General features: G+C 45.5%; 1 protein-coding gene and 1 long non-coding RNA gene across 7 annotated transcripts in view; one reads left to right on the top strand and one right to left on the bottom strand.

Annotated features, from left to right (window-relative positions):
- Positions 1–4460: 4460 nt before the first annotated feature.
- LOC141728213 (uncharacterized) lies at positions 4461–8997 on the bottom strand. The gene is made up of 2 exons (XR_012579035.1): positions 8863–8997; positions 4461–8675 (listed from the first exon to the last, which is right to left on the bottom strand). It is a non-coding gene; the product is annotated as an uncharacterized LOC141728213 (long non-coding RNA).
- PHF11 (PHD finger protein 11) overlaps positions 8921–16558 on the top strand; it is a 24093-nt gene continuing 16455 nt past the window's right edge. Inside the window, exons 1-4 of one of the 6 annotated variants that reach the window (XM_074535430.1) lie at positions 8921–9059; positions 13368–13484; positions 14350–14485; positions 16133–16240. In XM_074535430.1, coding sequence (XP_074391531.1) covers positions 14378–14485; positions 16133–16240 — 216 coding nt within the window. In that variant the 5' untranslated portion in view covers positions 8921–9059; positions 13368–13484; positions 14350–14377. Of the gene's footprint in view, positions 9060–9170; positions 9480–13367; positions 13485–14349; positions 14486–16132; positions 16241–16558 lie in introns of those variants that run through there. The other 5 variants (XM_074535431.1, XM_074535428.1, XM_074535432.1 and 2 more) reach the window with 5 other exon arrangements.

The following is a 16558-nucleotide window of genomic DNA, read 5'->3' as shown; positions in this document are numbered from 1 at the left end:
CAGCCCTGAGGCCGAGGCAGTGGATGTCTAATGCACTCATGGCTTAGGGTTCTGTTTTAATTGGGTTGTATCTGTGCTGTGTAACTGTGGGCAAACATGGTATCTGTGGCCCTAAGTGGGTTTTTTTGTTTGTTTGTTTTGTATGCTTCAAGCTTAAAAAATCATGGGGTTGTGTTGCAACACATGATGCTCTTGGATTTTTCAAGTTTGATCATGTATAAGGAGTTTCAGCCTATTAAAAGTGGACCTTTCACAGAGATAACAGACCTGTGAACCATTCTGTGTATGAAACCTCAGATCTTCTCTCTCTCAGCTCTGTTTGAGAGTTTGACACATCCAGCAAGCAAACCTCTCCTCAGCTTTGGTCCCTGTCATTGCGCTCTGGGTTTGTGTGGGCTTTCACCACCCATCTTCAGGGATAAATGCAGAAGAGCAGAGCTACCCCACTGTTGGTGCAGTACCTCGTCAGAAGGTCAGAGCCACTCACTGCTACCCTGATCAGTCCCTCTGTCACTGCAGCCCCTGTGTGAGCTGTAGGCAGCACTCAGCACAGTTGCTTTTTGCTTCATTGAAGATATGAAGGTCTGTACTCAGAGGGAATATGCCTTGGGGGATCATCTTTTCAGCATTAACCAGGGACATGCCAATGTGTATGACAAAACCCACAGGTAACCCAGGAGTGCTATTAGCCTTCTAAACAAATGAAAATGCAGAAAACATCTGTGTCTATGTAAAACATGTTTTTTAAATGCTTCAGGAGTGTTTTTAAATCTTCAGGAGTGGGGGGTGGAAGAAGGTGCATTTTACTGCTGTTGATGATATATTCCAGATCAGTGGTAGGAATTAATGATACTGGGCTGGTGAGGAAGAGCCCTGTTTCTTAATGCAAGAAAACAGACCTGATGATTTAAAAGAGGCAGCACTTACTTGCTCCATGTGGTGTGCAGCTATGGGAGAGCCTGCTGTGAGTGTAGATGTCACAGAAGGCCTGTGTATGAGACAGGGCTTTTTGGCTAGCTGGGTTTATCAGGTCTGTCTCCTGCCTGGTGCTTCTTCATTGTCCTCCTCCAGACCAGAGATTGTAACTCTCCATGAGCAAAATCACCTTTCAAGGTGTGATTTCTGCCTGCTTCTGTAGTATTGCTAGGACATGTTCTATTGAGGGGGTCCTGCAAGTATTTCTGCAGGTAGTGACCACAGGAATGCTCACCTGAGCTCTCTCTGCTCTGCTGACTGTTCCTCTGCTTGTCACAGCTCACAGATGAGGATATTTCTGAGCACAGCCCCTCATGTCACCCATGCTTTAGCAGAGCAGTGTGTAGAAGCACTGAGCACAAGCACTGATAGAAAAACAGATGAAGATATTCCAAGTGAAGCACCTGTGGAATGACACATTTGGGACTTCTCATCAGCCTGTCAGGGGTGATGCCGAATTTTTTGCCCCAAAAGGCGAGAATAACTGCCTAAGAGACTCAAGTAAGTCAGCACAGACAGGAGGTATGTTATTACGACGCGTCGGAGAAATCACAAAGGGATTTCTAGCTATCTCATGACAGAAGCAGGCTTTTATACAGTCTTGGGTGCAGGGTTACATCATATCATATACATAATCATGCATATTCATAAGAGGCGTGGTGTGGGCGGAGACATCTATTTTGAGGATTATTCTTGGTGGTCCTTCCGGTGCCTTCATCGCGGGCAAGGGTCTTCTGATGAGTCTTCCTCTTTAAACTTTTGAACTCCTATCCTAATATGGTCAATTCCCGGTGTACTTGGCTTGGTTCCCATGGCTTGGCACGGCTCTTAGGGTCAGTTTGACATTGGCACGGCTCTTAGGGTCAGTTTGACATTGTTAGCTCTGATCATGCTTAGCTCGTCAATTCCCTTATCCCTATCTCTCTTTATTGTTTGCCCTGCTTACCAAACTTCAAACAGAAGGATCCACCAGGATTGCTTCCGGATTAATGAATAACCTGTCATACAGCATTATCAATAATTCCAGGATTGCTTCCGGATTAATGAATAACCTATCATACAGCATCATCAGCAATTCCTGAATGTGGATGGGGGCGAATCCCCTTGTACCTAACATGAGACCACCCGCCGGTGATATGGGATATGGCTCTAGTGTTAGGGGTCGCATGAGTAGCTAATAGGATGGGAATGGGATAGGACTGCTCAGGGTTGATTTTCAGTCTGTGGCTCTGCCTAAGCATTTTGATAACAAAGTTATGTTCTTGTGCAGTAGTAAAATGCTGATCGGATGGGCAGTTTGGGGCTTCAGAGGCATCATAAACGGAGAGTGCCTGATGGGAATAAGTTGCATTGAGATGTGAATCACAGCTCTTACAGTGAGCAAGATGGTCCCTATGGAGGGACAATAGGCATATGAGGATGTATAAGGGCTCCATGGTAATAAGTATTAGTACCCAAGATAAGCATACAAGTGCAAAGACAGCTGAAGCTTACAGTGTAAGGATAAAAGAAACTGGACTGGAGCTTATTAACTTTTTTTTTTTGCCAAAAAAGCACTGAGCATTAATTTCCAGCTCTTTCACAGAACTATATGGCTTGATAGCACAACAGCTTGAAGGAAGAGCTCACAAGGGTTTTGGACATTTTTTGGAATTCTCCACAGAGAATTTTTCCTGTGTTGAAGAACAGACTTCTGTTAGGAAGATTTTACTAGTTAAAGATTTATGCACCTGTGGGTGCTTGAATCTTAAACTAGTAAAATCTTGAATCTACATTAACTCATTTGAGTATAATCTAGGTAATAGATCTGGGAATTGGAATTGTGTAGCAGTATTTGGCTAATAGATGCAATCTAATTGCAAGCCTGGACGCAGGAGTTGATCTTAGCTCCGATATGCTGCGTCTGGGCAGGTGCAAAGGAGTTTGGGAAACCAACTGGAGTAATGCCAGCAGTGCTGAAAAGCCAAAGCTGGTCTAGCTGGAAAAGGGAACCGATCTTAAAAGCTCCATGTTGTGTTTGGTGCAGCCTCATGATGCTTGGGTTTCTGTGGTTGAGATAACCACATTAGAAAGTCTCTTTTTTCCCAGCCCCACGACCAAAGAAGTTAAGATTTGTCCATTCTGCTTTTCAAGGTTGTTTATTTTTTCTTATCTATTACATTCTTTCTCTGACCTGCGGAGATGTGTCCAGCAGGTCAGGTTGTGGCACAACAACTGCCCTTGAGGTGCTGTTAACTTTTTATACTGAAAACTACGTGTACATTATACTAAGAACTACGTGTACTTTATTTACAATAATTTTCCAGTACCTATCACCTATGTTAGACAGTCTGTCTCTATTCTAAACCAATCAAAAAGTGTCACCATCACAGCAGAAGATGGAGGACAAGAAGAAGATGAAGGACAGGACATGCCCAGATTTCTTCATCTTGCCTCTTGAACTCCCATTCTAAATCCCCAAAATTCTTCTTTTTCACCCTGTGACAGATTAACATTCTACTCACACTCTTGTGGCTAGTAAATCTTCACGTTAAGTTGATAATTTTTTCCATGGGCTAAAATGGAAGGCACAGGTGTTTTTGACTCTGTGCCAAGGCCTCTGAGCCCCTTGCCAGGGTCTCGAATCAGCCAGGGCAGCCAGAGGAATGTCCTGGGTCCTGACACCTGATGAGCCAGAATATGCCTATTTGATGAAGTGAAGGGAGACGACCCATCTTAATTGATCAGCATCGAACTCCAATGTATTGATTCAATCAGTCACTTTTTATAACAGTGTTAATTAAGCTCATACATATTGCAAAATCCGAGCTCATCATAGGTTACAGATTAAACATTAACCCCTCCTTTTGTTTTCAATACCTGTGGTTTGTTATTGAAACCAAGATTTGTGTTCTCACCCTGATATGAAAGGTTCTCAAGGCCTTCATGTTTGTCACTTTTGCTTTCCCATACCTTATCCAAGGACAAGATATTTACTTGTTATTAAAAACAACCTGAGAACTTCTGCTGTTTACATAAACGTGCCTGAGAATCTTGTTGTTTACAGAAACAGGTTTGAGAATTTGCTCCTCACAGCTGCCTTTACTTTTCCATCAGCTGTATATTTTCATGGCCTTTTTTCCTTCAAGCCATGTCTGAGCAAAATTCTCCAACACCTATTAATGTGTCTGATGAGCTCGCTGGAGAAGGTTCAACAAGACCGAGTGCCAGGTCCTGCACTTGGGTCACAGCAACCCCAGGCAGCCCTACAGGCTGGGAGAAGAGTGTCTGGAAGGATGCCCAGCAGAAAAGGATCTGGGGTGTTGGGAGACAGCAGCTAAACATGAGTGTGCCCAGGTGGCCAAGAAGGCCAGTGGCATCCTGGCCTGTGTGAGAAACAAGGCCCACTCCTCCAAATGTGGATAGTTTAATAAGGGATAACAGGGATAACAGATAACAAAGGGATAACAGATCAACAAAGCCAAAGTAACAACGCTGTGTGTGTGGCAACAGCCAAAAGCACACCCAGTTCTTTAGCAAGCATCCTTTATCCTGTTGCAGCTGTATTTCTCTGCCAAATGACTTTGCACATTTCCCAGGGCCTGTTTACAACTCCACCTCAGGTTGTCACAGCACTGCATAAATCCACAGCTACAGTCTCCAAGGGTCTGTCAGGGAGGCAGTCCAGGGTGGCCTTCTGATGCCATTTTAGACTTGGAGAACTTATGGAGAATACCATAAAGGTAACCATGTGTCAGGGGGAGGGAAGACTCCAGACGCTCAGTATGAGAATCAGCAAGCTTTGTTTATTCATGGGAGCATCAGACATTTATGCACAACAAGCAATAAGCTCATACATATTCTGTAAGCCTAGCAATCTATTGGTTATATTATAATTATTAGCTCCTCTCTTACTTGGTCATTCTTTATATCTTACATCTACTTTTTCTCACATCTTTTTCTCAGCTCTTGTTATTATAATACAGCTGTGCTCAAGGCTACAGTGCCCTTGCAGTGCAGGGACCCAGATTAGCTGGGTCCGGCACCCTCCCAATTCTTGGTCAGCTATCAAAAATTCCTCCACAACCATGTAGTTGTTGGCTTTCACTAATTATGTATTGGCTTTTGCAGATTATTCAAGTGGATGCTGTGTTGTGCATTACAGTGTTAACTTTTGCAGAAGTAGCTGTAGTTGTGAAATAATAACTAATACTTTTATTTTTGTAACTAACTGACAATAATGAAAATAACTCAGACATATTTGTGAAATAGCTGATGTTGATTTAAAGTACTTGTGGAAGTAGCTAAAACTGTCTGCATGGCCAGATAGCATTAAAGGAATGGATGGGATGAGGATCCCTGCTATTGACTCTTCAACTATCAATAACTCTCACCTGCTGAAAGCACAGAACAGGGGCTGTTGTGAGGAAGTGACACACGACCTTCAAAACCACATCCACAATTACTGCATGTACTCTAAATAGATGGGTCAGGGGTTGAACCAAGCTAAAAAATTCCCAGAACATGTAAACAAGTTCAAAGAAATGTTTGAACATGCATAATCTTTATGAATATGTATTTGGCCAACGCAATAGAGAAAGCACATAAGAAGAGTTACTATGGTTAGCTGATGTGCCTCTGGCCATAGCCAAGCACCCAGTGCTGTTATTGATTTGTCCCTTTTATCCCTTATTAAGCTTTATAAAATTTTGAAAAGTGGGGTTAATTTCTCACACCTGTATCAGCAAGTGTGGCCAACAGGACCAGGGCAGTGACCCTGTACTTGACCCTGGTGAGGCCACACTTCAAATCCTGTGTTCAGTTTTGAGCCCCTAAAATCAATCTTATGAATGAGGTCCTGTATGTCTAATTTAATAATCCACAAAATTAGAATTTAGCAGCAATTTCATATAAAATGAATATAATCAGGTAAGCATGTACAATGCTTACATACATGGCAGTGATTATTTAAGTCTAATTAAGGTTCTGCTAAGGCACAAGCAAAACAGACAATGGTGCAGACCCGACTGGGGTTTCTCATTCTGCCTCCCCTACCAAAAAAACAGGAATCCAAACACAACTTATATACTGTATGCTAATACATTATCAATATTTTCTTGTAAATCTCCTCCTGTTTTTGATTCTTGAAATCTATGTCGCTGTACTGCACAGCGCATGCTCCACTTGTTTCTAAGAGGTCTTGGCTCTTTGGTGGTCGCTTCTGATGAAGGCTTCTCATCATCATCACTGTCCTTTGAACAACCCCACAGGCTGCAAATGCACCCCAAGTCTTGTGTTATAGAAGCCAGCATTACATTCCAAAAATAAGCCTTACTATTTCATAGATACCTGGAATCATCCCAATTTTTTCCATTTCAAGGCTGATTCCTTAATTATCCCGAGGCTGGGATCTATTTTGGGATATTGCTTATCTCAATACTCTGTATCCTGTTATCTCGTGAACATCTGAAAACGTTTGTTTGTGACACTAATTGCATATCCTTTTCCTCTATTACTTTTTAACCAATATTTTTTAAAATATTGATATAGTTAAAAATTTTAGCATGAATCATATTCATTTATCACATCAGGAAGGACGTGGAGGGGCTGGAGCGTGTCCAGACAAGGGCAGCAGAGCTGGGGAAAGCTCAGGAGCACACATCTTGTGTGGAGCTGCTGAGGAAGCTGGGGGAGTTTAGTCTGGAGAAAAGGAGGCTCCTGGGTGACCCTTCCTGTGAAAAACACCAATCACTTGTTTTTAAAATTTTAAAAGTTTAATAGTAATAAAATGGTGATACCGAATTCTGCACCAAAAGGCGAGAATAACTGCCTAAGAGACTCAGTTTAAGTCAGCATAGACAGGAGGTATTTTATTACGACGCGTCGGAGAAATCACAAAAGGGATTTCTAAATATCTCATAACAGAAGCAGGCTTTTTATACAGTTTTGGGTGCAGGGTTACATCATATCACATACATAATCATGTCTTTGCATGCATATTCATAAGAGGCGTGGTGTAGGCGGAGCGTGGGCGGAGACATCTCTTGAGGATCATCTTGGTGGCCATTCCGGTTGACTTCATCATGGGCAGGGGTCTCCTGGTGAGTCTTCCTCTTTAAACTTTTGAACTCCTATCCTAATATGGTCAATTCCCGGTGTACTTGGCTTGGTCCCCATGGCTTGGCAAGGCTCTTAGGGTCAGTTTGAATTGTTGGCTCTGAACATGCTTAGCTCGTCAATTCCCCTATCCCTATCTCTCTTTCCTGTTTGCCCTGCTTACCAAACTTCAAACAGAAGAATCCATCAGGATTGCTTTTGGATTAATGAGTAACCTGGCGCACAGCATCATCAGCAATTCCTGAATGTGGATGGGGCGAACCCCCGTGAGACCACCCGCCGGTGATATGGGATATGGCTCCAGCGTTAGGGGTCGCGTGAGTAGCTAACCGTGCAATGGGATAGGACTGTTTAGGATTGATTTTCAGTTTGTGGCTCTGCCTAAGCATTTTGATCAATAATGCCCTATAAGTACCACTGAAAACAAAATTATGTTCTTGTGCAGTAGCAAGATACATAGGTTGCAAAATGCTGATTGGAAAGGCAGTTTGGGGCTTCAATGGTTATAAAAATAGTAATGAAATAAGAGTAATACAAATTTGGACAATTAGGATTAGGACAATACAAGACAATAAGAACAAAGAGTTATGGACGTCTGGGTACCTTTTTCTGGGCAAAATAAGCCCCAAAGAAGAACACACAGAGGATTAACTCTTAACAGCAATAGCCTGTTGCACATTCATACATCTCATACACGATGCATTGCTGGAGATTTTTTCAGAAATGTCTTGGAAGGCAGCTGTGGGGGACAGGTTCTCACAGCCTGTTTCTGTAAACAGTAGAAGTTCTCAGGTTGTTTTTAATTACAAGTAAAAGTGACAAACATGAAGACCTTGAGAACCTTGCATACCAGAGTTCTCACGCAGCTTTCTCATAACAAGTAGATATTCTATCTTTGGCTGTTTTGGGAAAGCAAAAATAATTTTGAGAACCCAAATCTTGGTATTGGAAACATAAGGAGGGGCTGGTGTGTTATCTCTGACCTATTGTGAGCTCGGGTTTGCAATATGCATGAACTTAATTAACACGGTTATAAAAAGTGACTGATTGAGTGAATAAACAGAGTCAGATGCTGATCAATAAAGGTGGATCTCTCCCTCTGACTTCAATAATGCATAAATTCCATTCAAACACAGGATTCTGTTTCATCAGTGTCAGCTTCTTCGTCTTAATCCTAATGGCATCTTCAGGGCTGAGTAAGGCAGGAAGAAGTTGATTTCTTCTGATAAGGGAGCAATAAATTCTTTTTCTCTGAATGATTTAGGTGTCCTGTGGCTGCTATCTCGGTGCGAGTACCTCATTCCTCTCTTTAACAAAATATGCCACATACATATTTTTTATTTTCCTACAAAAGCTACATTTTAACTACAAAACTACATCTACCATACTATTAAAATGTTAATACAGCACTACTTACCACTACAACATAATACATACAGTAAATATCTGCGTAGAGCCAGGTAATGTGCACTTTTCACGCTACTCCTCTATAGAACTGCCTGAAACGAAGTCGTAGCGAGCGTGGGGTGAGCATCTTCCCCCCGGTAACAAGTGACGGGAAGCTGCACCCGGGGAGGCTCAGGTTGGACCGTAGTGCTGTGATTCTGTGAAAAGTGAGCACGGGGCTAGGGAGGGATGCAAGATATCGCCTTTCCCAGGGTGAAAGCCCTCGGGAATGGCGACCCGACGGCGGTGCCGGGCACGGGTATCGAACCCGGGTACCGGGCCGTGACCCCACCCTGCCCGCTGGTGCCCGGCCACGCCTCCCTTATTACGTGACCGGCGCCTCACCGGCGCGCCTTCCCTCCAGCCACGCGTGCGTCGCAGCCAATCAGCGCAGCGCAGGTGTGCGGGGCGGAACATCGGCGGGCGCCACCGCGCATGCTCCGTGCCCGGGCCGGGCGCGCTCACTTCCGCGCGGGAGAGTTGAGGGCGGGGGAGGGGGCGGCGGTGGCGACGGCTCGCGCGAGCTGGGCCGCGAGCGGGCGGTAAGTGCCACTACGGGCGGGGGGAGCGCGGAGCTTCCTCAGCGGCGGTCCCGCAGCGCCGCTCTCCCCGCAGTGCCGGCGAGTGGAGCCTGCCGGGGCTCGGGCTGGGCGGGGGCGCCGTGAGGGTGGCACCGGGGGCCCGGGAGGTACCGGGAAGAAGTTCTTTGCTAGTAAGAGTGGTGAGGCCCCGGCACGGGTTCCCCAGAAAAGCTGTGGGTATCTGGTCGCTGGCGGTGTTCAGGGCCGGGCTGGATGGGGCTCTGAGCAGCCCAGTCCAGCGAAAGGTGCCGTGCCCATGGCAGGGGGCTGGAACGAGATGCTCTCAAGTGAGAGGTGATCAGAAAGACACTTTTATTTGTTCCTTCTTCCTTGCGAGACCTGCATGTATAGGTTCTGTACTGACGTTGGGAGAATGGGGAGGTGAGTGTCGGTCGTGTTTAGCTGTGAAATCTCCAGCCGTGCTTCTTTCCCCACAAAGCACAAGTGAGGGACAGTGAGTGTGGGGTAACGGGTGTGTGATTCCTTCCTGCTTCCGTAGATCCAACCCTGCACTGCGCTGGAAGGAAGAGGAGAGCAGAGCAGGAGCTGGGGCAGTGGGTTTCAATAGTGCACTGGAATTCAGGGGACTTGGGTTCTTTTCCTTACTCTCCTATGGATGTATTAAGAGATTCTGTGCCTTAGCCTCCTACTCTGTAAAAGATGGGTATTTACATACAAGAATGCTTTCAGAACTGGGTCTGGAGAGCAAATACTTAGACAAACTGGTAATGTTTCAGCAGGATTGCTGAATTTGTAAGTGGTACAAGCCCTGGACTCTTGCCAGCACTGTTCTTCTCCCTTTTTACTTTCTGTTTCCTTTCCTTGAGTCACTGTTGTGAAAAAGTAAAGAAGCGAAACCAGCAGCCCTCCTTCTAGGCAATGGCACAGGAGGAGTGTCCAGGTGTGACTGTTCTCTCAGCTGCTGCTCTGCTTTCTGTTTTGCAGCGTCATTTGTCCTGTCATGAGCAGAGGGCAGCAGGAGCCCCCCAGATCTTGCAGCCGAATTGGGCCCCCTGCGTTCCCTGTGGTGGTGACAGTGGAAGTAAAGAGTTGCAGAAAGATTTAGGGACAGCAAGGGATTGACTGTAAAACAGCAGGTGAAAATCCAGCATAGATAAGTGGAAGATGATGGATGTGGCAGAGAAACAACCACGATACTGATGCCCTCCCCACTTAATCAGATGCCAATTAAGAAGGAGATCTGGGGAACTGTGATACTGGTCTGGGGTTGACAGGGTGGAGTTGGGCCATTGTTTGGACTTGATGATCTCAGAGGTCTTTCCCTACCTAACTTAACCCAACCAACAGACAGGTATGTGACTCTCACTGAAAGGTGTCCCTTCTGGGGTGGCCAGGAGGACAAACCCATGGATCTGTCCCTATGATTTGTGCCTTGAATTCTCTCTCTCCAGTTTGGTACAAATCAGGATACTTTTGTACCTTCCATTGTTTGTTGTCACGTTCACAGAATACCCTGGAGGTGCAGGACATTTCCTGGTAAGCAAGGGAAAGCACAAGGCCACACGGCTCCCACACTGCCTCACATTCCTCTCCAGGCCCGTTTGGCAGCACAAGCCACCAGCCCTCCACCCAGTTTTCTGCTCTGATCACCCTGGGCCCCCCCTTGCTTGTTGAGCTTTGTGGATTTTTCACTGCTTTGTGCTTCCAACAATGGTTCTCTGGAAGTGTCGGCTCTGCACTCAGAATCAGGCTAAAATGTGATTGAAACAGTGAGAACTGTTAAGGAAAAAAGGAAAATACAGAGTGATGTTGTGGCTTTGTAGTGTAAATGGTAGCCCATCCTTTTGGAGGTGGTGTGCTCCTCTTTGAGTGTAGCCAGCAGAGTATAGAAGTGACACAGGTGGAAAAAACTGCAGACCAGCTTCTGTACAGAGAAGAGCTAAATAGTTTCAGATTCCTTGGCTTTAAAAAGAGACAGCAGGAGAAATAGTAACAGAGCAATGCTGTCATGAGTGCTACTGAGAGAGTGGAGCAAGGAGCAAGGATTTCTTGCCTTTTCAGACAGATCCAAGTGTTTCAACTGGAATCCTTGAGTGGCGGGCTTAAGCCCTGCAAAAGCAAGGCTTTGTTGAGATGAAATGTAACTAAGCTGTGAAACTGGAAACCTGCCCTTAGCCTCTCCCTTCTTGCGTAGGAGCAGCCAGCCAGCTCCACTGCCCCGGTTAGCTCCAGGTCCTCTTCCTGGTAGTGCTGTAGCAGAAAGCTTAGGAAGAGCACGGGCTCCTGTGGGGGTTGGTTTGGTTTGTATGGCCAGGTTTGGGTAGCAGGAGGGCTACAGGGGTGCCTTCTGTGAGAAGCTGCTGGAAACTTCCTCCATGTGCAGCAGAGCCAGTGCCAGCTGGCTCCAGACTGACCCCCTGCTCCCAAGGCTGAGCCCAGCAGGAATGATAGTAACACCTCTGTGGCAACATATTTAAGAAGGGAAGGAAAAAAGTTACTGGGCAGATAAAATTGTGGGCAGAGAGGAGTGGAGTGGGAATATGTGAAAGGAGCAGCTCTGCAAACACTGAGATCAGTGGAGAAGGAGGGGCAGGAGGTGCTCCAGGTGCCAGAGCTGGGATTCCCCTGCAGGCCCTGGTGCAGAGCATGGGGATGCAGGATGTGCCCTGCAGCCCAGGGAGGCCCATGGGGATGCAGGATGTGCCCTGCAGCCCAGGGAGGCCCATGGGGATGCAGGATGTGCCCTGCAGCCCAGGGAGGTCCATGGGGATGCAGGATGTGCCCTGCAGCCCAGGGAGGTCCATGGGGATTCAGAGATCCATGCACAGCCTGGGAGCAGGTGGGTGCCTGAGAGAGGCTGTGACCCCATGGGAGGCCCATGCTGGAGCAGGGCCCTGGTAGAACTTGTGACCCTCAGGGGAGCCAGCACTGGAGCAGCTGTGCCTGAAGGACTGCACCCCATGGGAGAGGGACCTGTGTTGGAGCAGTTCATGGAGAGCTGTTGTTTGTGGGATGGACTCACGGAGGTGTTTGTGGAGAACTGTCTCCATGGAGAGGGACCCCACACTGCAGCAGGGGAAGTGTGTCCTTGAGTGTGGCAGGAACAGTGAGTGATGGACTGACCCTAACCCCCACTCTCCATCTCCCTGTGCCTCTTGGGGGAAAGAGGTAGAGTTTGGAAAGAAAGGAGGGGTCAGGGCAAGGTGGTTTTAAAATCTATTTTACTTCTTATTATCCTGCTCTGATTTTGTTAGTAATAAATTCAGTTAATTATCCCCAAGCTGAGTCTGCTTTGCCTGTGATGGCATTTGGTGAGGGATCTCTCCCTGTCCTTAGCCCATGAACCCTTTGTTATATTTTCTCCCCATCCAGTTGTGGAGGGGAGTGGTAGAGTGGCCTGGGGGAGTGCCTGGCATCCAGCCAGGGCCAGCCCACCACAGAGGGACAGGATACAGGGCTAAACAGGGCTGTAGCTGCAGGCTGCCTGCTTCTGCACAGAGAAATGGCCAAGAGCTGGATTTCCCCTGCTTCAGGATTCCTAGAAAGGGCTGGAGTAAGCCCAAGGTTGACCATGATCAAGTGTCTTCTGTCCTCCATCAGCACCAGGATTTCTCTGGAGCCTGTAAGAACACCAGGGGTTCTAAAGTCCACGTTTAGCCCCTTTCTGAAAAAATTCCTGGAGCTGGATCCCCTGACTGGGCCTGAGCAGGCACTGTGTCTGCACTGATTGCAGGTATTGGTTTGCTGCAGAGAGCTTTTCCTCTATTCTAGGCCATTCAAACTCTAGCTCATTCTTCTTTTGAATTTCTGTCTGTTCTATTCTAGTTCTAATATGTCCTTGTGTTTCTATTTCTTTCTATTGTATTTATTGATTGCTCAGGTTCTGAAACTGGTACGATGGTCAGTGTATAGATGGGTATTGGAAATCAGTTTCTACCTTGCCTTGCTTACAAGACATTGAAGGACAGAGAAAAAAACTCCAGCTGTGTGCAAAGGCAAAGTTACTTGTGATTACAAGTAAATTATCAGGAGTCTAAGCCAAAGGGGAAAAACCATAAAAAAATTCTCTTCTGCTTTGGTGGTGCTTCCACTTGGGGCTACCCAGTCTGTTTTATGCAAGGGGAATGGGAGCTAACAAAAACAATTTGTCTGTTGAAACTTGGAAAAAGATTGCAGGATTTGTTGGACTATGGCATTTCCTGCCTGTTTTGTGCTTGGGCCTTACTACCTCTCAGTAGAATAATTGAACTTCAGATCTTCCTGTTTCTTGAAAGTAAACACAGATTTTTCCTCCCCCTTGTCGTACAGGAGTTTGTGCTGTCAGAGGTGACGTCTCCAGCAGAGGATAGTTTGAAGTTAATCACACCTTGTAGGAGTGGGAAGTTGTTGAAGATTTCTGTGGTGGACTTGCACAGAAACCACAAAGTAAAATTTCTGCTACAAATGTTTGGGGTGATGCTCTAACCTGCTGGTGGGGGATGTGTGTAAAGGCTTGTCCAGAAACAGACTGCTTTGGGGAAGTGTGTAGGTGGCCTCAGAATGTTGCAGCTGCTGGAGAGTGACCATGTGAATAACAATTAAGACTTAAGTGGATATGGCCAAGAAAAGATAACAAGTGTCCCTAGGAAAATTCCCAGGGCTCAGGGAAAATTCTGTCACTCCTGTTAGCATTTTGACTTGTTGAGAGAGAATGTTTGAATCTGTCACTTAAGATTTCTTTTTGTGCCCCAATTTACTTGTAGACCTCTCCACACTACTTTGCTACATCCTTACAGCAATAAATTAGTATTTCTTCCTTGTTTTCTGTGAGCTCCTGGAAGGCACTGGTGAAGCTCGGGGGCAGCTGTTTCTCTGTCCGTTGTTGACTCGCAGACCCACACGTGGCAGCAGTAGGTTAAGAAAACACTGTGAGTGATTGCCCTCCTCCAAATAAAAGGAGTTTCACACCTGAGAGCATCACTTGCCAGGCTGCTCTTGGATCTGTTTTTGGAGCAGATATTTCAAGCAAGCTTGAAAACTCTGGTATTACCCCTTATGGCTTGTTAGTGACTTTCCAAGAGGAGAGAAACCACTCTTTTTCCCGCTCTAATTGCTGGAGCTCCTGGGATCTGGTTTCCATCCCACTGCTGTGCCATGTGCAGGCTTTTCCTTTTCTACTGGTACTTGTTACTGGAGGAGCAAAGCACCCAGGGTCAGGGGATGTAGGTGAAGGCAGGTGTTGGCAGGCTCTGCTTTCCTCTGTCCTGAATGGCCTATGGAAGTTGTTCAATTGCTTTGTGTTTTGTCCCAGATTTCCTGCTCCAGGTGCTTTGTGGATAATGGCGAAGATGGTGAGAACAACATGTGCGTTTTGTTCAGAAGGGGAGGCTGGCTCTGTGATGTACATCGCCACAGAGAGAAATATTGCAGCTCATCAGGATTGTCTGGTGAGTGCCTTTAGCTGGGCACTGCTGAGGGGATGAGGGGGAAGGTTCCACTGCTTATCTGGTTTTGGTTTTGCAATGATGTCTGGATTGAAAGGCTGGTTACTCAAACCAGCAAGTTTATATTATGAAAAGCTTAAAAAGCAGCAGGGCTTGGCCAGGATTTTGGAGCGGGAGAGGATGTGTCTGCACAGCTGGAGCTGTTGATCTGTCGTGTTTTCATGTGTGTCTGTTGCTGAGCAGTGGTCCCAGACACACGTGAAAATACTACAAAGACCACATATGGTCTGGCAACAGGAATAGGTCTTCTTGAGGCACTGTTGATACTCATCCTCTTGGATGAGGATTCCCAGACCACACAAAGTTGTATACTTAAAACTTTGCAGGAAAATATCCATATCACTTAAAGATTAAAAAACTTTCCAATGTGTCAATAATTTAAAATAAGGAATAAAAATATCAAAAGCTGATGTTATAAAAATATTTGTGAAGCTCTTAAATGTGTTGCAATCCTCCTACTCTTCATGCCTTCCCTTTATTCTGGAATGTTGGTGGAGCTGGTTCTTGGAGTGCAGAATCAGTTACGGCTGCTGTATTCTCCCTTCAGCAGAGGGAGAATATAGCTGAGGACAGTTTAGGGCCAGAGATGGCTGCTGGAGCAGCTTTCTTGCTGTCACTGTCCCAGCCTTCTTATTCTCACAATTGTTATCCTGCATCTTTACTTTTCTGATATCTTTTTTAGTTGGTTATTTTTTATCAGAGTGTCTCACAACAGCGTTGTTTTACTTGAATGTTTTGTTTGAAACAGGTTTTATTGTGGCTTTAATGTTTCTCCAGTGTTAAAACTTCTCTCTCTCTCCTTCTCTCTGTTTTTTCTTTTTTCCACTTTCTTTCTCCTTCCAGCAACTTTACTCATTTCTCTGCCTTAGGCTTGTTTGTGCTGTTTGGGTTTTTTTTCAGTCAGCTATCACCCTCTGAGCAGACAGACTGTGCCTGCTAGTTGATGAAAGGGTAGCTCCCTTTTGTTTGGAATTAGCTACATGGAATGCTTAGGAAATATTTGCCAAGAACTTCCCCTTCCTCACTCACTGTCATGGCTCAGCAGTTCTATGGGAATTAAAGTGGCCTGAGTGTGATGTGTGCATTTTTGTGAGTTTCTCCCAGGATATGTACAATGTCTCTGGCTTTTTACTGCAGTCAGCTGTTGTCGCATTGGGCTGTATGGAAATCTTATTACAGAGAAATGTTGCATCCAGGTGTATGTCTGAACAGCTGAGCAAATAATATGATGTCCAAGGTGTGGAGGTCTCTTGCCTGAAGATCTTCTCATCCTTACTCTGGGCACCCTGGAATTTCACATTTTCTTTGATCATGTTTTTAATAAGTTGAACTTTCTCACCTTACTGTCTTTTCTTAGTCTGCCTTTGGGTTATGTGAAATCTCCTGTGTGGAAGGAGGAACTTTTTTTGACTGCAGAAATGTTTAAGCTTAGCTCCTTGTTCAGTGTAGGTGAAACCTCTTGTTAACACACAGAAAAATCAGCCTCCTTAGGTAGGGCAAGGGCAAGAAGAAAAGATGTATTCCTTGTTTCTCTTCAGCATTGGTGACTGAGTAATTCTTATTTCTTATAACTGTCTCTTTTGTCTTTAGTTATTTTCCTCAGGATTTGTGGAATCTGAAGATCATAACCCAGAAAATCTGGAAATAAGGTTTGATGTGTCATCAGTGTTGAAGGAGCTGAGGAGAGGAAAGCGGCTGGTAAGGAGATGTTTCTGAGTGCAATTAGTCCTGTCTCAAGTGTTGAAGGTTGTCTGGCCTGTTCTGTGCTTTAAAAAAACCCATTCAAGTAGCTGGTCATTCTGATCTAATAAGATTAGGGAAATTACAGGTTTAGCATTGGAGTCATTGATTTACCGTTTGGTTTGGTGGAATTTAGTTCATTCTATATTAAAATGCAGGGGGGTTTTTCCCTGGCCTTTTGTGTCCTTAGCTGAAGTTTCCTGAGACTTTGGTATAGAACTAAGCCAGTGCCTGAAACAAAAGAATGCAATCCACAGTTGTAAAGGGGAACACATT

This window comes from Zonotrichia albicollis, chromosome 2, assembly GCF_047830755.1.
Source record: "Zonotrichia albicollis isolate bZonAlb1 chromosome 2, bZonAlb1.hap1, whole genome shotgun sequence".
Classification (NCBI taxonomy): Eukaryota; Metazoa; Chordata; class Aves; order Passeriformes; family Passerellidae; genus Zonotrichia; species Zonotrichia albicollis.
The sequence above is the reverse complement of the archived record's forward strand: the minus strand, read 5'-3'. Positions and strand labels throughout refer to the sequence as shown.